Source organism: Drosophila simulans, chromosome 2R (genome assembly GCF_016746395.2).
Source record: "Drosophila simulans strain w501 chromosome 2R, Prin_Dsim_3.1, whole genome shotgun sequence".
NCBI classification, from domain to species: Eukaryota; Metazoa; Arthropoda; class Insecta; order Diptera; family Drosophilidae; genus Drosophila; species Drosophila simulans.
The window spans coordinates 17,796,208-17,818,760 of record NC_052521.2 but is presented as its reverse complement, the minus strand read 5'-3'; the positions used below and the strand labels follow the sequence as shown (position 1 = coordinate 17,818,760).

General features: G+C 48.1%; 9 protein-coding genes across 12 annotated transcripts; 4 read left to right on the top strand and 5 right to left on the bottom strand.

The window, feature by feature from the left end:
- Window positions 1-118: 118 nt before the first annotated feature.
- LOC6735421 (DNA methyltransferase 1-associated protein 1) lies at window positions 119-1,958 on the bottom strand. The gene is made up of 5 exons (XM_002082327.4): window positions 1,716-1,958; window positions 1,269-1,658; window positions 619-1,208; window positions 406-560; window positions 119-335 (listed from the first exon to the last, which is right to left on the bottom strand). The coding sequence occupies exons 1-5, from the start codon at window positions 1,814-1,816 to the stop codon at window positions 270-272; spliced, it is 1,302 nt and encodes a 433-aa protein (XP_002082363.1). The 5' UTR covers window positions 1,817-1,958; the 3' UTR covers window positions 119-269.
- A 246-nt stretch (window positions 1,959-2,204) lies between these two features.
- Window positions 2,205-2,691, top strand: LOC6735420 (DNA-directed RNA polymerase III subunit RPC10). The gene is made up of 2 exons (XM_002082326.4): window positions 2,205-2,432; window positions 2,506-2,691. Exons 1-2 carry the CDS (start codon window positions 2,292-2,294, stop codon window positions 2,689-2,691), a joined length of 327 nt encoding a protein of 108 aa, XP_002082362.1. The 5' UTR covers window positions 2,205-2,291.
- LOC6735419 (yrdC domain-containing protein, mitochondrial) lies at window positions 2,691-3,587 on the top strand. The gene has a single exon (XM_002082325.4). The coding sequence runs from the start codon at window positions 2,691-2,693 to the stop codon at window positions 3,435-3,437; it is 747 nt and encodes a 248-aa protein (XP_002082361.1). The 3' UTR covers window positions 3,438-3,587.
- Window positions 3,487-4,255, bottom strand: LOC6735418 (mitochondrial inner membrane protease subunit 2). 2 transcript variants are annotated; one of them, XM_002082324.4, is made up of 2 exons: window positions 4,113-4,255; window positions 3,487-4,056 (listed from the first exon to the last, which is right to left on the bottom strand). In XM_002082324.4, exons 1-2 carry the CDS (start codon window positions 4,204-4,206, stop codon window positions 3,635-3,637), a joined length of 516 nt encoding a protein of 171 aa, XP_002082360.1. In that variant the 5' UTR covers window positions 4,207-4,255; the 3' UTR covers window positions 3,487-3,634. The 2 variants fall into 2 exon arrangements, with proteins under 2 accessions (XP_002082360.1, XP_044778309.1); XM_044922374.1 differs by having other exon boundaries at window positions 3,487-4,042; window positions 4,113-4,245.
- A 114-nt stretch (window positions 4,256-4,369) lies between these two features.
- Window positions 4,370-5,087, bottom strand: LOC6735416 (transcription factor MafG). Of its 2 annotated transcripts, none has more exons than XM_039291425.1 (2): window positions 4,926-5,087; window positions 4,370-4,875 (listed from the first exon to the last, which is right to left on the bottom strand). In XM_039291425.1, the coding sequence occupies exons 1-2, from the start codon at window positions 4,956-4,958 to the stop codon at window positions 4,498-4,500; spliced, it is 411 nt and encodes a 136-aa protein (XP_039147359.1). In that variant the 5' UTR covers window positions 4,959-5,087; the 3' UTR covers window positions 4,370-4,497. The 2 variants fall into 2 exon arrangements, with proteins under 2 accessions (XP_039147359.1, XP_002082358.1); XM_002082322.3 differs by having other exon boundaries at window positions 4,370-4,863; window positions 4,926-5,085.
- Window positions 5,088-5,358: 271 nt separating this feature from the next.
- LOC6735414 (protein rigor mortis) lies at window positions 5,359-12,008 on the top strand. Its single transcript, XM_039291416.2, has 9 exons — window positions 5,359-6,892; window positions 6,947-7,259; window positions 7,309-7,471; window positions 7,534-7,687; window positions 9,959-10,863; window positions 10,921-11,086; window positions 11,146-11,296; window positions 11,354-11,611; window positions 11,674-12,008. The coding sequence occupies exons 1-9, from the start codon at window positions 5,461-5,463 to the stop codon at window positions 11,816-11,818; spliced, it is 3,687 nt and encodes a 1,228-aa protein (XP_039147350.1). The 5' UTR covers window positions 5,359-5,460; the 3' UTR covers window positions 11,819-12,008.
- Window positions 7,674-9,567, bottom strand: LOC6735415 (cilia- and flagella-associated protein 206). The gene is made up of 3 exons (XM_002082321.4): window positions 8,931-9,567; window positions 8,514-8,863; window positions 7,674-8,456 (listed from the first exon to the last, which is right to left on the bottom strand). The coding sequence occupies exons 1-3, from the start codon at window positions 9,565-9,567 to the stop codon at window positions 7,713-7,715; spliced, it is 1,731 nt and encodes a 576-aa protein (XP_002082357.1). The 3' UTR covers window positions 7,674-7,712.
- LOC6735412 (WASH complex subunit 2) lies at window positions 9,459-22,542 on the bottom strand. Of its 2 annotated transcripts, XM_039291415.2 has the most exons (5): window positions 22,328-22,542; window positions 22,076-22,270; window positions 21,876-22,015; window positions 17,839-21,825; window positions 9,459-9,590 (listed from the first exon to the last, which is right to left on the bottom strand). In XM_039291415.2, exons 1-4 carry the CDS (start codon window positions 22,427-22,429, stop codon window positions 17,865-17,867), a joined length of 4,398 nt encoding a protein of 1,465 aa, XP_039147349.1. In that variant the 5' UTR covers window positions 22,430-22,542; the 3' UTR covers window positions 9,459-9,590; window positions 17,839-17,864. The 2 variants fall into 2 exon arrangements, with proteins under 2 accessions (XP_039147349.1, XP_016028727.1); XM_016168564.3 differs by lacking the exon at window positions 9,459-9,590 and having other exon boundaries at window positions 17,740-21,825.
- On the top strand, window positions 12,154-17,878 carry LOC6735413. The gene is made up of 4 exons (XM_016181491.3): window positions 12,154-13,255; window positions 14,959-15,387; window positions 15,806-16,045; window positions 16,131-17,878. Exons 2-4 carry the CDS (start codon window positions 15,223-15,225, stop codon window positions 17,265-17,267), a joined length of 1,542 nt encoding a protein of 513 aa, XP_016028730.1. The 5' UTR covers window positions 12,154-13,255; window positions 14,959-15,222; the 3' UTR covers window positions 17,268-17,878.
- Window positions 22,543-22,553: the final 11 nt, after the last annotated feature.

Below are 22,553 nucleotides of genomic sequence, written 5' to 3'. Positions count from 1 at the left end.
CTTGGCTGGAAAATAAATCAAGCAGTTGGGAAAAAGTTCTCACACTCGACATGGCATCTGCTTGGCCAACGTTGGCCGTGGGCTATTTGATTTTCACATTGAGTGTGCCGCAAAACAATTTTCTTGTTTATCCATTTATTTCCCCATGCGGACTGGGAGTAGCGCAAATGCACAAATATGGACAGTGGAAAACGGGTTACAATGATTAGCACGCCGCACACACTTCGGCGTCTGGGGAATCTGAGTGGAAACGGGCCGCGTTAACTTAATTAATTTGTGCTATTGTCCAGGGCTTCGGTCTTGATGGGCACCAGCGAGGGCGGTATGTTCAGTGTCTGCATTGATTAAGGGAAAACCAATTAGCCACCTTGGCTGAGCTGCCATTACTGTGGTCTGATGACTTACCTTTCCCGGGCAGGCGGCTTCGTATTGGTGCTTCAGGCTCTCCATTTCGTAGACGCAGGTGGACAGGGCGGTGCGAAGCTCGCAGAGCAATACCATATCGGAACGCAGCTCGTTGAAGGAGGTGCAAATGTCCTCCGTGGGCGGCGGAGCGGGATCTACAAAGAATATGCCAATTAGCGCCAGCTAGCAATGCTTTTTCACGCTTTGACTCACCAACTTTAAACTCCTGGATTGCCTGCTCGAGGGCCTTCACTTTGCGCTGGCCGATATTCGCTGGCAGCTTCATCTTCTGCGAGCGCAGAGAAACCCCGGAACCACGCAGGTCGGCGAACTTGATGCCGCTGCTACCGATCTCTATGGCATTAACCACCGAGTCCACTCTAGAGGGTCGCGGCTGTTGGTGAACCTTCTTTTTGTGCAGCTTCTTCTCGTACTTTCGCGTGCTCGGCGTATTCGATGCGTGCTCATTCTGCTGATCCGCTTGCGAAATGAGCTTTTGCAGGTCCTGGGTCTTGCGCTCGCGTTCCTTTTTGCGTGCCTCGATCTTCTTCATCTCGTTGATAAGCATATTCTCCTCCTCCACCTGTTGTGTCGTGCGTTTGAACAGCTTCTCCAGCTGCTCCTTGCGGCGCCGTTCGTGCTCGGCGTCATAAACAAATACTTTCTTCTCACTCGTCTGATTCTTGGCCTTGGCGAGCAGGGCGACCACCTCATAGTAGCGCTCTTTCAGCTCCTCCACAGTTTTGGCTCCATGCTGCTGACGGTTCCAGCGATCTGCCATCACAATGAAGCGAAGATCAAACCTGCAAATCAAGTGGCTTACAATTTTAGCTACTTAATAGGGAGTCTAATGAGGAGTCTACCTTCTGGCCAGGTCGAATAGGTGATCGGTTTGCACCTTGCTCCAGTTGTTGATGTTGTTCCTCAAGTGGGCATTGTACTCCGTCATCGTGTATGAGGGCACCTCCAGCTGCTTGTTAAACTTGGCGAACGGATAGTCGGTGGAATTGTCGGTGACCCGTTTCCAGTGGTGAAAGACCGCCGAATCGTTACGCGCCGGATTCGAAAAGGGCGCCCACTCCCACTTGCGCACCTTCTTCATGCCCAGGCGGGCCTTCGTCTCTTTGTATCCCGATCCGATTCCCAGAGCGGTATCTGTGGGCAGTAGAGGCGGAGCATCTTTCTTGTCTGTGTAGAGCAGGGCGAACACCTCCCTATGCATGCCCTCCGGACGCCGGGATGCAGTCTTGGTCCTGACATGATTAAATTGTGAATTAGAGAATCGCACACATGTAAATGCATTTGTTTACCGCTCAAAATTGCGCTTCTTGGTGGCCAGAAATGAATCCCGCGTCACCTCGGGCGTGTTGGCACGCTCCATGTCCAGAATATCGCGCACATCGGCCGACATGATGTTTTACTTTAAGTAACAAGATACTTCTACTCAAATATCTGGCAAAAATTGTTTATTTTGATAGTTTTTTGCAAACGAGCAAAATGTCTTAAAAGATGCTATTAGTATGACCGTAAAGTAGAAGTTGGTAAATACGTTTATTTCACCGTAAAAAATACGGTTAGTATATGCTAGGGCTACGTAATAAATTCATCAAATTTCAAACATGAAAAAAGATTTAAGTCCCGCCGAATGTCACGTCCTTCCTAAATAAGTAAAAAGCGGTCCCCATGTTAATTTGTCTTAATTCCACCGTTCCTCATCGACGCTAATTAGACGCACAAATTATTATAAATGAAAGCCCTGTTAGAAGATTGCAGTATATTGTGATGTTATTGAGTTGGTATATTTAAACGTATGCACGGTCACACTGAGAATTCAACGTGCTCAAATCAAAAAAACTAAACAACGCGGATTCGGATTCTCCGAAACTATGTTGTTTTTCTGCCCGTCGTGCGGAAATATATTGATTATAGAGGAGGACACCAACTGCCATCGATTCACGTGCAACACCTGCCCATACATATCGAAGATCAGGCGCAAGATCTCCACGAAAACCTTCCCTCGACTTAAGGTAAGATTTTACACTGTGATGATGCAATTTGCTACGAGTTTATGATAATATCTCTGATGATCTGTGTTTCCAGGAGGTAGATCACGTGCTGGGCGGCAAGGCGGCGTGGGAGAACGTGGACTCCACGGACGCAGAGTGTCCAACGTGCGGCCATAAGCGGGCGTACTTCATGCAAATCCAGACGCGGTCGGCGGATGAGCCCATGACCACGTTCTACAAGTGCTGCAACCACGAGTGCAACCACACCTGGCGAGACTAATGCGCCGCCTTCAAACGTGCCTTCATCGACTGGTACGGGCTCACCACACATCCAGCAGGATGCAGCACCAAACGAGCGAGCTAAGGACTCCAGTGTGCGCGGTGGGCGACGAGGCTGCTCTCCAGTTGGCCCGCCAGTGCCTGCTTGGTGGCCAGGTGATTGCCCTGCCCACCGATACCGTGTATGGCCTGGCCTGCGATGCCAACAACGAGACAGCCATCCAGCGGCTCTACGAGATTAAGGGTCGCGATGAACACAAGCCCGTGGCCATCTGCGTTCACAACATCGAGGCGCTGCGACGCTTTGGTCAGGCTGCCCACCTCAGCGACGAGCTGCTAACTCGTTTGCTCCCGGGCCCCCTGACCATCGTGATCGAGCGGACGGCCCAGCTGAGCAACCGTTTCCTTAATCCCAGCACCTCCAAAATCGGCATTCGCATTCCGGACTTTAACTTCATGCGCGACCTGTGCGCCGTGTGGCAGGAGCAGCCCTTGGCCCTGACCAGCGCCAATCGCTCCAGTGCGCCCAGCAGTCTGCAGGTGTCCGAGTTCCGCTCCCTATGGCCCCAATTGGGCGCCGTCTTCGATGCCGGTCGAATCGGTCTGACCGAGGAGCGTCGACTGGCCTCCACGGTCATTGACCTGGCCACTCCTGGCTACTTTGAAATTGTGCGCGCCGGCGTGGCTCTGAAGCCGACACTCAGCCTCATGGATGAGTTCGGCATTCGGCCGCGAAAAATGCTTTAGTATAAGAGCTATCGACATACATTATTATTGGATCATTTAAAAAATCCAGTTTCTTTGGTTTTAACTTTAATTTTTAGTTTGGAACATCCTACTTTGCTTTGCATGCGGGAACACAACAAATTGTTTATAAAATATACGGTTCAGTATGTACACAATTGGAACTATCTTGGGCGCAGGCTCTCCGCCAGTTGGTCAGTCTAGTTGTAGTAGTTGCTGGAGTTCTTGGAGGCCTGTATGGGTCTCCGGCGCCGTGGCAGCTCGTTCTCCAGTATTCGCCAGCGTTCCGGTGGCCACACGATCGCCACTGCCCGCGCGGACATCAGGCCGAGGGCGACGGGTCCAAAGGTATTGCTGTCCATGGAGTGGCCCGTGTGATCGCCCTCCACCCAGCAATGGCCCTCGGGTACGCGAACGATCTCGTGCTTGTAGCCCAGCGTGGACACGACGTCGCCCTGCAGCCCCACCACGCGCTTGATAATCTTCTGGGCGGGATCCTTCGGTGAAATGAGCGATATTATGTCGCCGCGCTCCACCTGACTGTTGTGGGTGCCCCAGCGCAGCAGGAACACGTAGTCCTTTTCATCCGGCACGGGATTGAGAGCGGGCTGCATGGAGATGCCTGCCAAAAGTTGTAGATGGGTTAACCACACGAATGATCTCCAGACGACGACTCACCATCCACTCTGGCCACATAACCAACGCAGTCCAGGAAAGTGACGCCCAGGGGCAGGGCGTACAGCAAGGTCTTGCCAAAGAAGCGAAATGCCATGGATGAACTGGTTGGAGAGCGGAGCTATCGAGATGAATACATAACCACCAGCCTTTTGCCGAGTTCCTTGTGCGCTCCGGATCTTATGGCATTCGCAGCGGAGCGCCGACACGGGTTTTGTTTATGCTAAATACAGGGTGCTCCAATAAATGCGATGCAGGGGTTCTTGAGCAGATTACGTTTATTGAGGAAGGGTATTTGCCAGCTATTGTACTTTAGTTACAGGTGTTTTTTTTTCGTTTTGGGTTTATTAAAATTTTGACAGAAACAGGAATGTGACTGGGCAATCGTTCAGCAGCCCTCCAGCTCGCTGGGAATGGGAATTTCGTTCTGGATGGCAAACTGCAGCAGCGCCTTGTACTTGTTCTTCCAGTTGGACACCTCGCGGCGCACCTGCTCGTTGTCCTCGTGCATCTGCTCCAGTTCCGTCCACTCGTACGACTTCTTAGTCTCCAGCTCGTCCTTCTGTTCGATCCTCTTGATGCGACAACTGGCCGCGTATCCGCGATTCTTCAAAGTTCTCCGGCGCTGCTTCATCCGAACGATCTCCTCGCGGTTCAGGCCACGCATCTTGAGGGTCCGATTGAGATCCCTTACCGAAATGCTCACCAAATCGTCATCGGTAATATCCGGAATTGGACACGGCGAAAGTGGGGCCTGAAAATCGCACTTCTATCAGGGTTTTCTTTCTTCTTCGCGTATATCTACAATGTACGTACCAGGGATGACTTTCTCTCGCGCTTGGCTTCCATTGTGGCTGGTTATATTTTATTTTTACGGGGACTTTTACAATTTGCTAGATTTTTCTACCTTTTTTTGCGTTGTTATTGTGCGTCTTCTTCTTCTGCTGTACCTGCTGGTTGCCATTCACAGGGAATTTAATGACTAGAGTTGCCAGATGGACAAAAAGCGTTTTTGGTAAATAGCGGGTAATTTAAATATACTAAAGCTAACGAGATCACTAGATTTTAGGCTTTGTAGCATAAGGTATTTAGTTATATTATTAAACTATTTATATACAGCAGATCCACATTTGATTTATAAATAAATGTTTATAAAAATCAAAATTATATTTACATTATCAATACTATTTTATTAACTGTTAAGATCCGTGCCCTCCAGGTGGCATCGCTGGCAAAGCTTTACAAGCTTCCTAACACTAACAGCTTAGCAGAATTTTTTTCCCTGAACGACGCCAACTGTTAGCGGGAAATATTCCTTCATCCTGCAGATGCTAAGTCATTATTGTTCGCCATGAACTCGCAAGTGATGTACCACAATGTGCCCACACCGCCGGGCAACGTATCTTTGGCGGCCGCTGCTCCTGACGGCGGTTTGCTGTATGCCGGCATTCGCTGCATCAACTACATATCCGCGCCGCCGGCAAATGGGGAGCAGCCCCAAGTGGTGACTATGTCGACGCGGATCAACATACTGGCCCTGGACGTTAGTCCCATGTGGGGCGTGGGCAACGGTGGGCCGTCCAAGCCGTTCGCCATTGTGGGCGACGATCTAAGCGTTCAGGTGTGGGACTGCGCACTGGGCGAAGCCATCATCGGGCACAAGGCCCATCAGCACCAGCACGAGGCGCGGGATGTCCGCGTCGTGCACCACACTACCAACTCCGTGCTGATGAGCTACCTGGCCAACGGTAACATTCTGTCCATGGACGCCAGTGATCTGGTCATCTATTGTGTGGCCTCCAACACCTACTGTCGTCGTTCCACATTCATCTCGCCACGAAGTCACCAGCTCACTATGGTGCGCTGCTCGCCCTACAACGACAATTTGTTCGCCGTGGGAACAGCTATGGGTAATGTGCTGGTCTGCGATCTGCGCAAGATGAACATCGTCTACAAGTTCCATGGCCACAAAGCGCCTATCTGCGCCTTGGCCTGGCGGCAGGTGCCTACTGCCGAGGACGAACAAACCAACAATCTGGCGTCGAGGGCTGAAGAGTGGCGAAGCCGCAATGGCGGCCAGGAGGAGAAACCCAAGGCAAAGCCACCACCACTGACCAAATCCAAGGCAGCCGAGTCCGACGACCCCTTCGACATATATAACTTTGATCATCTAGAGTACGAGTTCGGTGCACCTATAGATGAACGCAGACGAAAATCCTCTGAGGATTGTGGCGGCGAATTTGTGGGCCTAGAGAAGCCAGCCGGTGCCGCTGTCTTGGATTTCGTTGAGGCCTGCGAGAGTGTGAAAGCCGACCTCTTAGCCAGTCGCCAGGAGGATAAAACGCAGCAAGTGGAGGTCACGCTGAATGACTGCGAGCCCACAAAGCCCACGGGTCCCTTAAGCGATGCCAGCACCATTAGCAACAAGAACGATGCCAGCGACTCGACCGAGGGTAGTCTCGAGGTCATCCAATACAGCTCGTCCAGTGATGATGCCGTGATCGTCGATGGCGAGGCAGCAAAGCCCAAGAGAGAAGTGTTGCATCACATCTACCACCAGGCTGAGGTGCATGCGTCAGGAACACCGCATACCAAGTCTGAGCCCCCGAGCAATCTCCAAGTGGTACCGACCATCAGCGCGGAGACCATCAGCTCGACTTCCGTGAACAGCGCTCACTTGGAAACTCTGCTCGTGTCCATTGACGGCGATGAGGTGATGATGATCTGGAATACCAATACGGGAGCGCATGCTGGAAAGAACTACAGCAAAAGCAAGACGGCGGGTAAGTGGAAAGAATCAAACCATTGAAAGCAAGCATTCAACTGGGATCTTTCAGGCAAGCTTAACAACGTCTACTGGCTGAACAACCATGTCATTGTTTCCCTGAGTCGCCATCAGTTGTTCTTTTGGTCCGTGGAGTTCGAGCGCAAGATGCTACGCTACAAGATCAGCAAGGACAAAACACACAGCTGTCATTTGCAAGACATCGTGTCGTTTGCCTGTGACTCCAGCAAAGAGATGATATGGTTGTGCAGAAACAATCGTCAGATTGGAATGATGAATCCTAAAACTGGGCGGATGGCTGACTTTTACGGAACAGTGGCGTTCGGAGTGCGAGCAATGGCCGAGTGCCCAGATGATATGAACAAGTAAGCTGATAAGCCAATCGCAAATGTTACTGAACTGTCTCTCGTTTAGAATCGCTTTGGGTTGTTCGGATCGCCGCGTGGCCTTCTTTGATATATCGAAGCTCACCACCAGCTGCCTGCCCATCGACAGCGTTTATGTGTCCAGCAACGTCTACTGCCTGGCATGGAGTCCAAACTGCTTAGAACTGGCCTTTGGCACCTTCGACGGAACGGTATGGCTTTGATTATAACTATTTTATTCGATATTGAATCTAAATACCTAACTCAACAACAGGTGGGCATCCTTGATGTGGAGCGCATGAAAGTAAAGACACACTTACGGACGTCGCACAAGAAGGAAGTCTACTCCCTAGTGTGGCAGGACCACTTTATATACTTTATCGTGAATCGTGTTCTGGGGTTCTTTGATTTAAGAAAATCGAAAATCGGTGAGTATATGTTCTTAGCCGTTCTTTACTTATGTTGCCGACAGTTGTAGGTTTGATTCTGTGCGTTGCGCCTTCCATAACTAATGTTGGTCTGCGCGTCGTTAGTCTGCTTCTTACGTATATTGGCCAAGTGAATCGTCTCCCTATGATAATCCCACGCATTCCACGTTACGTTTATCCAGTTGGCTGGCGATAGGTCGTTGGTGACGACCATTTCCGTTTGACACTCGAAATCTGTCTGCTTTGGTGGCTCAATTATCAGGTCCTGCAGTTCCTGCTCTATCAGCGCATCGTCCAATTTGAACAGCAGAGCAAGGTCCGCATTGTTGAAAACCACTTTTCTGAAGGCGGCTATGAAAGGCTCAAAGCGCAGCTCCGCGAATCGAGCGTATCTTGGGTCCCGGAAACCAAATGTAATGTCCACGTTGGAGCACAGTTTTCTGGTCACCTGGGCCGGCATAAGCAGGCCGTTAGTAATGGTCATAGCTAGAGAGCAAAACTCCTTTATATCTGCCTTGTTAAGCGTGCAAAAGTTGCCATCGGTCTGCAGTTCCTTCACGGCATCCATGCGCTCCTCAAAGCTGCAGACCTTGGGCTTCTTTATCCGCTTATGAAGCGCCTGCAGCTCGGCAATCGTAGCCTTTGTCAGGGTCATCAAGTCGTCGACCACCAATGCCTCCACCTGCTCTCTCAGCTTGTTTAACTCAACAATGTGGTTCAGATAGTTGTTCAGATTGCCCCACACCTGAGAAAGGTATACAAAGTGCGGCTGGAAGCGCAACGAAATTAGACTTATTCTCATCTTAAAAATGAATGCATCACTTACAAAGATGAGCTCCGAATCAATGGCCGTGCGCATGGATAGGGTATCATCAATCTTGCAGATGACACATTGATATCGCTTGTGCTCCACTTCAATTAGGTACACTGTCTTCTGGTAATGTTCGTTCAGAGTCGTCAGACAGCGATGGAGCATAAAGTAGGTCGCCGCAAACTGGTTAAGACGATCCAGGTGCTCGAGGGGCACGCGGTAGGTCAAGGTCTCGTCCTTATGATCTATGTTTATGAGGTCATCCATAGCCGCCTGGCAAATGGACTGCATCTTGACCGCCCTTTCCATACTGGCTGCAAAGGCTGCTTCCGTGTTCTTCTGGGCCATTTCCAGATCATTTACCACTAAGAAGTAAACAGAATATAAACTTAACGGCTGCAATATGAAATGGTTTGCCCTATATGCACGTACCACTTCTAACGTTCTCCCGATCTCCATCGGGGCCATCGTTGTTATAGATCACAATGCCGCCCACGGTCGCAGACAAGCGTTGAAGATACTCTAGCCGATGGTACTTCTTCTTTAGGACATAATTCTGCAGGTCACTTCGACCGATGACGCTGTTGAGAGCCTGGGCAGTCAGCTTAAGCAGAACATGGTTCTTGGGCGAGCCCAGATTGTAGCAGGCCACTATGAAGACCTGCATCTTCGCGAAAAGCTGGTCCAACTGCAGTTTACTGCAGGTCTCGGGGTACTGAAGGATATCCTTGATGAGCAGCTGCAGTTCCGTTTGGAACTTTTCCTCGTACTGTTTCTTGACGTATTCAAGGTCTATGGTTACTCCCTGTTTCATCACCCAGGCCATCTTCATGTTGGCCATGGTACAATCTTTCGCATTCACATAGCTATCCACAATTGTATTCACGAAACCCTCAATGGCACAGGCGGTGGGCTTATTGAGGTCGTACTTTAGTAAACCTTTGCGCCGATCTCTTGCCAGCAGATGAACCATATAGATGACGAACTCCTTATTGACCCTGAGATCCAACTGGTTGAAGCGCTTCATGACGCGATGACCAATGCTCACTAAAGTTTTGTGTCGCGGCATTTTAGTAAACAGAACAATTTAACCTATTTCGATGAAAGGAAATGTGTAATGTGGTTAGCTTGCTAAGTTTTTGATACGTTTGATATTTGTTGCCCTTGGCTACAGTTTAATCGATTTCATTTTCTTCAAGTAGCACAAATTCAAAATCATGCCATCGAGCTTTTGTTATCCGAGACTTTTAGGCTTGTTTTAATTAATTGTTTCCCACAAATCATTAAAATGGTCGCACAATTAGGTGCGGACCTGAAATACAACAATGGACTTAAAACAAAGAGTTTTTCGTCATTCTGACTAGATTTAATTGTGATTTAAGTTAATTGATGTATGTATTAATTATAAGTAAACCTAATCAAAGATCGCTTCATTGCTTACCATTCTTATTTTCTTACAGAGCCCACGATTGTGAACTGCATTGCTCGACCCAGTTACCTCAGCATTCGCGATTCTTTCCTTTTTGTTGGCACGGATGATGGACTGCTGCAGATCCATGAGCGAGATTCGGGAATGGAGAAGTCGTGGACTCCATTTATCCGCCAATCCGCTTTGTTTGCACGTTATGTGACCGATATAGCCTGGTGCCCGCTGGACAGCAACAAGTTTGCAGTGTCGGGCAACGATAAGTCCGTGTACGTGATGGAGTTCCAGCCCACGGAGCGCAACTGGAAAACGCTTCACACATTTACGGCAAGCGCGGAGAAGGCATCGATTACCTCGCTGAAGTGGAGCCATACCCAGAAGCACTTGCTGCTCACCTTCCACATCGAGGGAAAGGTGTGCCTGTGGAACTGCAATGCGCCAGAGAAGCCACCGCTAACCATCACCTACCACTGCCCCATGTGGTGTGGAATGTTTTTGCCCACCAACGAAAACATCATTATGTGCTCGGGAAAAGCGCTTTCCGTGGAGCTAATTGACATTAAGGACGCCCTGGAAGGCAATGAGAAAAGCATCTGTCCCAAGGTGGATGCCCTGTTAAACGTTAAGTGGGCTAGCAAATCCCTGACTCAGCCATACGCTCCTGTTCTCACAGCGGCTGAAAAGAAACGGCATCGCCGGGATCAACGCAAAGCAGCAGCTAAGCTCGAAGTTGATGTAGCTAACAAGGATCAAAAGAAAATCCAGGAGTCAGGAACTGCAGTTACTGATAATCCAACCAACGATAAATGTCTGAAAGAAACTCCTGTAGAAGAGATGCTGGAAGCGCTCAGGTTGGACAAAGATCAAAATACTAGAAATGCCAAAGAATGCCCAAAGTGTAAAGAGCTGGAGGCGAAGCAGTCACCTGACAGTTTTATAGTAAGTTTTCAATGTGCTCCTGATCCGACTGAAACCCAATAACATTCTTACCAACAGCATAGCCGCACCTGTCTTTACCTTACCCAGAAGGAGCTCAACAAAAGCGCCCTTGAGAAGCTGGCCATTGTTCTTGATGAAGACGCTGCCGAGATCGACAAGTCGGTGCTCATGTCGAAGCTGTTCAGCACCAAAGTGATGGCCAAGGAGCTCATTGCAACGGAGTGTGAGTTAACTAACTGACTTATAGTACTTAAAATGCTAAGAATAAATGTAATATCTCAGTGACCAACCTGAAGCACTCAAACACCAAAGACATAGCTCCACTTTGCCTGGCCTTGTCCACGTTCAAATTACGCGAGGAGCTGGAGCAGCATATAGTCAACAAGACGCTTACCGAACGGCATGTCTCGCTGGCTCCCTCCGTATCTTTTACGTAAGTTCTTACGCTTTTGTTGTAAATCGGGTTTTCTTTAGTATATATTTATTGCAGACTTTGGCAGGACTGCTGTCGCGCTTATGCCAAGCAGATGGAGGAAAAAGGATTCATCATGCACGCAGCTACGTATCTTTTTAGCCAGGGAATGCAGTCGGAAGCCATCAATCTGTTCCTGGCCAACGAGTACTATAAGGAGGCCCTTGTGCATGCGCGCATCTGCTTGCCGGCAACGGATCCCCTGATCAAGACCATAATTAACAATTGGCTTGAGCATCTGGAGGGGACGGGCAACTTTGCAGCAGCAGCTCTAATGTAAGTGACTAAAACTAAACCTTTGAGAAATGTTTAAGCATCTTTTCTGAATTGCTTAACAGTTGCGTTCTGGACAATGAGATGCTGCGTGGCCACACCTATCTAAGAAAATTCCGGAACTGCACTCCGGAAATTGCCGACCTAATGGACAAAATCGAACAGACCGGCCAGCTGGGCGGAGTTGTAGATAATTGTTCTCCCAATTAGCCGATCCACAATGGGTCTACTGCCGAGCATTAGGCCTTAAATCAACATTTTTGTAAGCGTACTTTTAGCTGAAACAGGCTGTACTAGTGTAACTCATTTGAAATCCCCCCATACAATCATGAAGCTATTATCTATTAGCTAGGCATTTACAAATGTTTTTCATTAATTTAAATAGAATTGAAACCGATTTCAGTTGCCTTTGGTATTCTTTTATTTTAATTTAATTTACCCTTAAGAAAAGATGAATATAAGATACATATATCAATGGCACAATAGCTAGTAAAACAAACACACACAAATTGAATTTCGAATAAACGAAAACGCGAGAAAAAGAAACCGCAGCTCCAGTGGGCTTTAATTAGAACAAGCAGCTGTTCCGGCGGCCAGAAACCATCAGTTATCAGGCGTAAAAGCTGGCCCAAACAAAAGTATGACCGTTAGGCCTCATTTTCGTCTGGGCTTTGGCATCGCATTATGCAAATGGCCGGGTTCCCCAGCCCGCCGACAGCATCACTGCCGCCAGTTAGGAATTAAGTTTTAATTGTTGGAACAAGAGTCAGGGCGACTGAACTTGCTGCACAACAGCAGCAGCAGCAGCAGCAGCGAAAACAAACGAAACCAACAGAAAAATGTAAATCAACAAAACGACATAGGCCAGAGCAAAACTCTAGAGCGCTAGCGCTGGCGAACAAAACTTCGGGCTGTTGTGCTCTTCAGTTGCCAAACAGCCGCCGTTGCCGACGCAGTGGTCGCAGAGTCGTTCGGCGAACCAAGTTCGTTTCCTCAGTCTTTCGAATTTCACTTTTAACCGTTTGCAAGCGCGCCAAGTCGAAGCGTACGCGTACCGTTAGCGCGGCACGTTACGAAGTGAGTGACCCACACACATATCGACCATTCTCACGTCCGTCAACTCTGACTCTGACTGTGACTTGACCTGGTGCTGGTGGCCAAACCGTTGTACAATTAAATAACAATCAAATTATAATTGCATGCGAGCACATTTCGCTTTTGCGATGCGACAAAAAACACGCAGGCAAACGAGTTCTCCGCTCTTTATTTAATTTGTGCGCGCAGTAAAAGTGCCAAGAACCACTAGGTGCTGGCGGTGCTGCTGGTGGTGGCGCTGATTTTGTTGTGTGTGGCTTTACGTGCCCCATTAAAGTCGTCGTCGGTCGGGCGACGCAATTTGCATGAGCGACAGCTTCGAATCTTTTCAACAATTCGTACTACGCTGAGTGACTCAACGCTGAACAATTTGGTGGAACGCGTGTGTGAGTGCGTCGCTGAGAAAACATTTCTTGCTTGACTGATAATTTCTACGAGCGGCGCTTATTGTTCATTTAGTTTTTGGTATTTCTCGTGCCTGTTGTAACTGCTTGGGATGGATGGCTGGCTGGATGGATCGCTTGCAATAACAATCATAATGCGAAGTGAAAGGTACATTTTACATCGCATCGATATCAACATATATCCATATCCATATTATACACACATATTAGATGGCTGCATTTTGAAACGCACAGGCGCAGCATAGCGGCAACGCATTGGATTGGCCTTTTCATTTTGATTTCGATTCCATTTCGATTTTGCTGCGACTTCATAATAACAATTTGCATAACTTTACCGCTGCATTGTTGCTCATTCATGCATTCGCATCCACTGTTGTTCACATTGTTGCACTTATGCTATTGAACTCGCATAGTTAACAATAACGAAATGAAATGAAATTAATTTAATTGCCCGTGCAGACAATGCAAAATATTTTGAAATGTTGCTCGCATTTTTTCGCTCCCACCGGGTTCACCGAAATTATGCATGCTGGATCTGCATAATTTCGTAATCCTCGCCGCATGGGTGTGGCACTCAGTCAAGGGCGCTGCGAAATCGCTTGCCACCTTTTCCCGGCGCTGAGTGCTTATAAATGGTGGTCGAATGCCGCCGAAAAACCCGTTTTGAAAATAACTACAGCTCTGCCCCCGAAAAACCGGACAGCCCAGCCGAGAATGAGTGTGTCCAGCTAATTAGCAATAAAACAAACTTGGCTTGCAATTCTTTCCGGCCATTGAAGAAAGTCACAGTCACATCCACAGTGGCTGGGGGAAAAAACCTGGTGATCGGTGTCTTGGCTTGCAACGTCGGCGGAATGTCAATGGGGCAAGTTGACGCCCCAACGCTTTAAGGTGCGCATATCCGGTGCGTCGCTCCTTTTTTGGCCCGCAAGACCAAGAGCACGCAGCCAAACCTATGGATACGCCCGCGATGACTATGATCCTCAACATCATCATCAGAGTCGCAGACCATGATGAGCACGATGAGCTCGGCGCACCTGCGTGCTGACGACATTGAGCCGACAAGTTCGTCGCCTCTATTTTGATGACGATGTCTATTATGGGCGGATTACCACCGTATCCGAATAAGCGGATAACTGGGCTCCGCATCTCTGGGCGATGTGTTGGCGAGGCATCTCAATTGTTTACACTCCACAACACGATTTCGTGGGCCAGGCAATGGGATAATTGGTCTGGTTTTTTTCATTACAAGTGCCCACGGAATCGGCTTTCTTAATGAGCTGAAATAAATCTTTCGATTACCTTCCATTTGTTAATTGTCTCACATTTCGCATCACGATTCATTTAATACATTTTACTTTTCATTTTCGTTTTGCTTGCTTAGTTGGTAAAAGTTATTACGATGTTTATTTACTAAATAAATTTTTGCAGCGCAGTGTAATTGATTAATAGGTTTGCTAATGCCGAGCTTGCGAATTCATTTGTCATGACATAAGTTGAAACTGGCAATAGGCAAACAGTTTCAGTCAGCAGTTAACCAGAAGCTTCCTTCTTAGCACGCGACGACACCATTTGTTTAGGGTCAAATATTTGCTTCGACGAGCAAACAAAAGACTTGGACAACGAACTCGCAGTGTAGAAAAGTGAAAATCTTCTAAATTATATAGCACAGGCCGTTAGTCGAGTGGCTGAGTTTTGTTGTTTGTTTGCTGATGCTTCGGTTTGTATGCGCGTACATACATACATATGTGTAGCAGCCGAAACAAGTTCGTTGCCTAAGTCTTTTGTTCCGAACCGTATCGAACTGGACGACGCATCTCATCGCATTTCATCTCGGAATTCTCATTTCAGCACCAACCTAGCATGACACCGCTCAATTGGGCCGCTGCTTAACGCTTTCATTCAACCCACAAGAGGTCTGGACTCGAAACCCATTCGAACATAAACCAAGAACTAGAACACATCGCATCGCATCGTATCGCATCGCACCACTGGCCTCCTCCTTTGAAAAAGGGGAACCAAGGCCACCCTCCCGCTAGCCAGCATAATTTCTCTCGAATAACCGCATTCACACATTTGCCCCACCACAACCGCAACAACCGAATAACACGAATAATGAATTATCAGAAGGCCAGTGAAAAGCAGTCGCCGTCCTCATTGAAGAAGCGGCCGCCGGGCAACGGCAATAGCATACAAAACTTTTGGAACGATCGCATCATGGAGCGCTTCATAAAGGCGAATCTATTCATTATCTGCTGCGTGGTGGCGGTTCTATTGCTGGTAAGTATATCTTCAGGTGATATCACCATATCGCCACCATCTCTCCAACCCACTATATCTTCATCCATCCGTCTGTCCGTCCGTCGGTCTGTCCGTTACCGTTATCAGCGTGAAAACATTTCTGCTCCATTAAGTGAAAATGAAATGAAATCGTTTTTGCGCAAATGTAAAAATTTCCTCTCTTTTTGTTGCTAACCAAGTTGACAGCTGGGGGGGGAGGAGAAGTGGGAGGGAGCTCATTAATTGATTGATGGATGGTTGCGGAGCACAGTTGTCTCCGGCTTTTTATGTTTATGTTTTTCGTGCATCTATATCTCTGGCTGCCATCGCCTGATTTATGTTTTCGCTTTTCTTCTGCGAATCTCGGCTAATTTCCATTTCACTTCTTCTTCCCATTTGCGATCTCGCTGCCCCACAGATCGTCTATCTGGGTGCCTTCTCGTGTGAGGTCTCGTGGATACTGGAGGCCCACGGCGAGCTGCCCTTCGCCGCCTACACGCTCTGCTCGCTCTACTTTGTCATGTTCGTGGCCACCACGATCCTCATCCACGGCCTGGTCAGCGGACTCTGCTGGCCTTTGTTCGCATGGTCGGGCATCATCGGTCTCCTCTCGATTCCCGAGCTGGTCTTTGTCATGATCATGACCACACAGCACTGGGTAAGTTGAATTTATAACCAGGTCTTTACGATTTCTTAAAAGTAACTGAGTACTAAAACTATTCTAAATACGATTAAAACATTAGGGTCTGCAATCTGTGCATGGATTGACGGAGCTTACCTCCTATCTGATTCGCCTCATCATCAACTGCTTCGCGCTGATCTGTGTGATTCCCACGGGCATCAGGTGGCGACGGGAGACCCAGGTGTTGAGTCAGCTGCAAGGATTGGCCACCAGACTTTCCCTGCAGACACCAGCGCCCAGCGTGCCCATGACCAAGGCGGACTCCCGGCGATCCAGCCAGCGGCTGAGTGGATTCGAGAATGCCGGCTACCAGCTGTGCGATGAAACAGCTTCCAAGTTGCCACTGGGACCAGGAATGGGACTGGGCATGAACAACCAGTGTGGAGGCAGTCAAGCATTTGGCTCGCAGAACGAATTCAACGCCAGCATGTTTGCACCCGCATTGGCGCAGCAATTCAACAATGCCACGCTGATGCAGCGCGCCGGAACAGGCGGAGCAGGTGGTGGTCATCGCGCCCAGTCGCTGATGGATCTGCGCTGCACTCTGCCCGGCATGTACAATCCACGACATGTGCTCGATACGGAGGACAAAAACGCGAAGTACTTCAACATAACCATCGACGATTTGAAAAACAATCTGCACGACTCGCACCGACCATCGCCGCCTTCGCTGATCGGTTCCACCAGCAACGATCCCATCTACTGCTCCATTGAGCCCAAGCAGTTGACACCGCCGCCGGCACAGCAGAGAAGCCACCATCGTCCACGCGGCACACACAAGCAACCACCACCGGGTAAACTGTCCCGGAATTGCGTCTCCCTGGAAAACCTCGACGGGATCAGCAAGGTGCAGAACGATCTGACCGCCTACGGCAACAATCTCCTCCAGAACTACACGCAGCAACAGCAGTACTACCTGGCCATGCTGCTGCACCAGCAACAGCAGCAGCAGCTGCACCACCAGCAGGCGGGCGGGATTTACCGCAGGCCATCCAATTGCAGCTCCACTGGCGGATTCGCCGGCACCGTGCTGGCCCAGCCGATGCAGCGACGCGGCTCCACGCACAGCCAGCAGATGCAGTATTACGGGGGCTTCGGCTATGCCAACTACGCCAATCCGTACATCACGGCCAACAGCAAGTTGTCGCTGGGCAACGAGTCCGACGACTACCGGAAGTACCGCGATGTGGCTCTTTGAGTCCGTTTTTGGTTCCGGAATTCGGATCCCAATCGATCATCAGTCAGCGTTTAGGCTTAACTCACTAGTTGTAGGACATGCTCGATCTAGAATGAGATTCCTCGGAATAACGACCAAAGAGCCACAAACTAACTCAGTTTCAGTTCGTAGACTAACGTTACACTGCGAGAATCGTATAGCGCGTTTATGCGCAAGTCAATTTGTAGCTAAAATGGGTTTGCATTCAGTTGTTATTTGCTTTACTGAATAACACGACCTATTTGCAAATAAAAGTGTACTAAATAAGAGACTTCATGGGGATATAATTTTATATGCAAATATGAGCATAGTAATAGTAAATATCACGAAATATCAGACATACAAATATAAATAGATATTTCTAAAACAAACAAATACCGAAAAGCATAGACCCATTAAGAGAAGCACTGCATGAAAATTCCCCAAGTCTAGTTCTAAGAATCGACCACAAATGAACATTGACATTCATTGTTTATTATAGTTAATAGGAATACACGGATAACAATACTCTGATCGACAGTCTAACCATCCACAGATCAAAAACTGTACATACTTGTAATAAAAGGCGTAGCTGTTTTTTCACTTGAAATCAAGAAGATCGGCCAATGGATTATCACCGGAGTTTGAAGGAATGGTAGCAGTAGGCGTGGCGTTTTTACTGGCAGGTGGTTTAGTTGCTGTCCTGGCCACGGGTTTGGTCTTTTTGGTAGCACCTGCTTTTGACGTGGAGCTTCCTCCGAACAGGTCATCATCATCGTCGTCGTCGTCGCTAAAGAGACTTTTGCTTGGTTTCACTGGCAACTTCTTAGCAGGAGCAGTCTTTACAGGCACTTCATCATCATCGCTGCTGAAAAGAGAAGTGGCCGCTGGTTTGGGTGCCTGTTTAGTTTGAACGGGCTTGCTGGCGGTTTGGATACTAGGAGCTGAAGCAGCAGCACTAGCAAACAGATCATCATCATCATCGTCGCTATCATCAAACAGTTTCGGCGCAGCCTGTGACTTGGGTTTAGCAGCCTCTCGGGCATTCGATGGTTTCGGAGGAGCAGTTGTGACTTTTTGAAAAGCATTCACGATTTCTGCTGCAAATGCTTTTTGGGCAGTAGTAGTTGCTTTTGTTTTCACAGAATTAAACAGGAAATCATCTTCATCTGGGCTGTCCAAAAAAGAGTTTGCCATCTTAGGTGGTGGCAAGTTCTTCTCTAGTGGTGGCTCATTGAAACCCGCCTTGTTATTTTCAAGATCACTGAAAAGCTTATCATCTGCATCAGGGCTGTCCAAAAACGAGCGATATGACTTGGGTGGATCAGAGCCCTGCTTTCCCTCCACTGACTTTGTCGGGACGGAATTAAAGAATGAATCATCTTCATCGGGGCTGTCCAAAAAGGAGCCACCTGCAGTAGATGGCGGCGGTCTTTGGTGCTGCGGCTGAATCTGCTGGGCTGGAGCTGAAAACATCTTTTCAGGCTGAACATACTGAGGAGGGGGTGCCACTTCTGGGCTATCTCTAGTCGAAACTGTTGGGCCTTCATCTTGTCCAGCATCCAATAAGCTTTTGGCATAGTTTTCCTTTCTTCCCCTCCTGGTAGAGGGTCGCCTTTTTGCAGGTCCACGAGCGCGAGATTTGTTCACATGTTGCAGGGCACCGTCTGGAGAAGGAATAGTGGTTTGTCCAGAACTTGGTGCCACAGCCTCAGGTTGTACTGTGGATTGAGGTTCATCTCTCTCAGAACTCGATGATTCTTGCTTCCTGATCAGCTTTGGCACGCCACCAGAGCCGGGAAGTAGGGCATGTACATTGATGTTAATATTAGGCATTTTCAGCTTCTTAACGGGCGAAGTGGGTTTCTGCAATTCAGGAGTCTCCTTAACTTGACTACGATCAGTTTCATCAGCTGGCGGTGGCTCGTCATCGAAAGTGAACCGTTTAGACGCTGGCTGCACTGCGCCTGCCCTTGCAGTCTCACTGAAATCATCGTAGAAGATTGTGTGTATTCGGGTGGTTGACGCAAGTTCGTCCTTCTGAGGTTCAGCTTGCTTCTGCACTTCATCACCATCATGATCGTTATCTTCGGGTGGCACATCACTAAATAAGCACATGGCACCGTAGTCAGACGACAAAGAAGGTTGATCCCCCGGCGTCACTGGAGATGGCTTTGTCGCACTGGGAATGTTGGGTAGAGCGGGCTCGAAGAAGTCGTGCTCGCTGTCAAAGATTTTGGAGGCACTTAGACTGCTGAGACCGCTGCTGCCGAGCGTTTGAAAGAATTCGCTGTCATCCGGCGGCTCGTCGGAAAAGAGATTCGAGTAATTCTGCATGATTTGCTGCGCAGCAGCCAAATCCGCCGGCTTACGCGGGATAAGCGTATCCACTGATGTTTTATTGGTGACATCGGCCACCATTGATATAATGGGGTCTACGTTGCCTTGATAATCGTCTGGCGGAGGAGTTTCGGAAACTGGCTCATCTATTTGCGGCTTGCTTAACATTTCGGGCACAAGTTCATCCTTTTCATCGCCCGCTGTTATTTCATCTATTTTGTTCTCTGGCAGTTGCTGTGGTATTACTTCTTGTTTAATCTCATTCTCCATCTGCACCTCAGATGGTTTTTTAATTTCTTCGCTTTCTGTCGCAACTACTGGCTTATTCTTAGACATGGATGCACTCAGAAATGTATCATCATCGCTAAAATCTTCGTTAAACAAATCAGTTGGTTTGGTAGATAGTTTTGTAGGAGGATTCGCCGGCGATACATTATTCTCAGTTTGCGAAGTATTTTTATCAATTCGTTGGTTAAATTCATTAGTTTCATTAGCACTTTTTGGCTCAGCCATATTATTAGAAGTACTTGAAAATAGCTCATCGTCGGTTAAGTCTTCACTGAACAAATCTTTAGATTTAGGAATATTTGGTGCTGATGTATCATCCTTAACAGGCTTCCATTCTTTCTCATCAGACTTTTGTTCCGTAACTTCCATGGGAGGAGGTGAATCTCTGAGAATAGGCACAGATGCATTTTCTGCTATAACTTGAGGCTGTTTTTCTTTAGTTTCTATATTCTTTGATTTCTGTTTTGCAATCTCACTTTGTTTCTTATCTTCTCCAACTGCTTCAGGATCATTGTATGGTTCACTTCTAATTAAGTTCTTAGCCTTTGGGGTTCCAAACAAATCCTCATCTTCGATATCATCAAAGAGACTTTTCTTTGAAGCTACAGGTGTTTCCACCTTTTTGTCGGGCGAAACTCCCGAAGACGTCTCCTTTGGAATTTCCTTTGTCTTTTTCGAACCAAACAAATCGGCGACATCATCTTGATCATCGTCTTCAAACAAACTGGTCTTTCCAGCTACTCTTTCAGAGAGCTTTTTCGGTTGAGCAGACGGTTTCGTAAATATATCATCGATATCCAAATCATCATCATCAAATAAGGAGGGCTTTGGTTTTGAGAGCAGTTTTTGTTCTGGTGGCTTTGCTTTGGGAGTAAAGGAGCTCAAGAAGTCGTCGTCCTCCAAGTCATCATCAAATAGCGATTTGGTTACCGGTTTAGGTGGCTTCTTGGAAGGATTTTCCGTTGGCATGGCAGGAGAACTGCCAAAAAGCGAGTTATCTTCATCATTATTGGCAATTACAACTGGAATCTGTTTTGGTATTGCACCCGTTGCTTTAGTATTATTAAAAACAGGCTCTGACCTCGGAGTTGGACTCAATGGAGGACTGTCGTCGAAGAGGTTTACACGTTTCGAAACTGTCTGCTCAACAATTTGCTTTGGCGCCTCTGGCTTTGAATATTGTTCGATGGGTTTCTTAGTTTTGGGAGGTTCTTTTGTTGAAATTGTCGTTGCTGGGGAGACGGAACTGCTGGGTGTTTTTGACTGGACTTTGTCCACGATTTCGGACATGAAGGATTTAAACTCATCTTCGTTGAATAGATTAACTGGCATGCGCTTCGTTTGGCTTGGCTTGATCTCAGCTTCCTTCGGAGTTTGGGTTGAAACAGCTTCGTCGAAGAGTCGAGGGGGCTGTTGAGCAGGACTACTGCTACTGGAACTAAGCGATGCAGTAGAGGCGATTGGAAGGCGACTTGATGGATTCCTAAAGGCTGGTGAAGACGTAGGCGAAGATGATGTGGATGGCGGGTCGTCGCTAGGCGGCGATTGCCGGAGTGCAGCAAACATATCCCTCTCATGTGGATTCCTTTGACTGCTTATAATTGGACGCGGTTGTGTTCTGATGGCAGGCTCTGCTACCTGGACAGCATGTTTAATGACTGGCGACACGATTGCCGGTTCCCTGGCAAACGAGGCTAGAGAAGAGGAGTCAGACAGATGCTGTTCCTCTAATTTGTTCGCTGGCGTTGCTATTTTTTTGGTCTCGGGTTCCTTCTCGTCCGATGAGCTTGAGGAGAATTCCTCGGATCTGTCATCTTCACTATTCTCCTTACTGTCATACAACCCGGCATATTTGTGTTCCTGCCACTCTTTGGAGCCAATAATATAGGGCAAAGGTATCGCATCATAGGGATTCTTAGCACGGAAAACGGTTCTGCGGAAAGTGGAGTTAGCATGGAGCGGAATCGTAGTGTAGTCACTTACGTTGAGTGGACGGTGCCATCCTCATCATCCGAATCGGGCACTTCTATGGTCACCGGCTCGTAGTTTTTGCGGAACATGCGCAGGTTGTTTTCCAGAAACTCCTTGGCCAATTCCTCGGAACTCTTGGGCGGCAGCTCTTGCTGCAAGCATATTAAGATCTGTAAACACAGCAGCCTGCAAAATTACACCGCCTATTGCACCTTCTTTTTCTTCTCTTCGGGCATGGCCAAATCCGCGTCATCCACTTCCTCCACCCGATACTCCACGAACTGATTTCCAAACTGCAGGGATCGCAGGCTGTTGGTGGCATTGTTTAGAGCTATATCCACTTGCTTCACGCTTGTCTCAAAATCCCGCAGATTGCGGCTGGTCCTTTCGCCCCTTTCTTCCAGATTCTGTTGCAAAAATTTTATCAAATTGGTTTGTTATCTATGTACGTATGTGAATTTAACCTGGGAAATGCGCTTCATCAGCGCCAGCAGAGCACAGTCGCCCGCGAAGGTCCAGTCCGGAGCCTGGGCTATTATCTGATCCACATCCGCGCTTATATCCATTATCAGTCGACTGTAAGCTCGCGAATCACAAAATAATAACAATTAATTAAGAGCAACAACAATAAACTTAGTAATGACACCCAAATAGAGATGAGCGATAGTTAATCACCTGTTATCAGCGCAC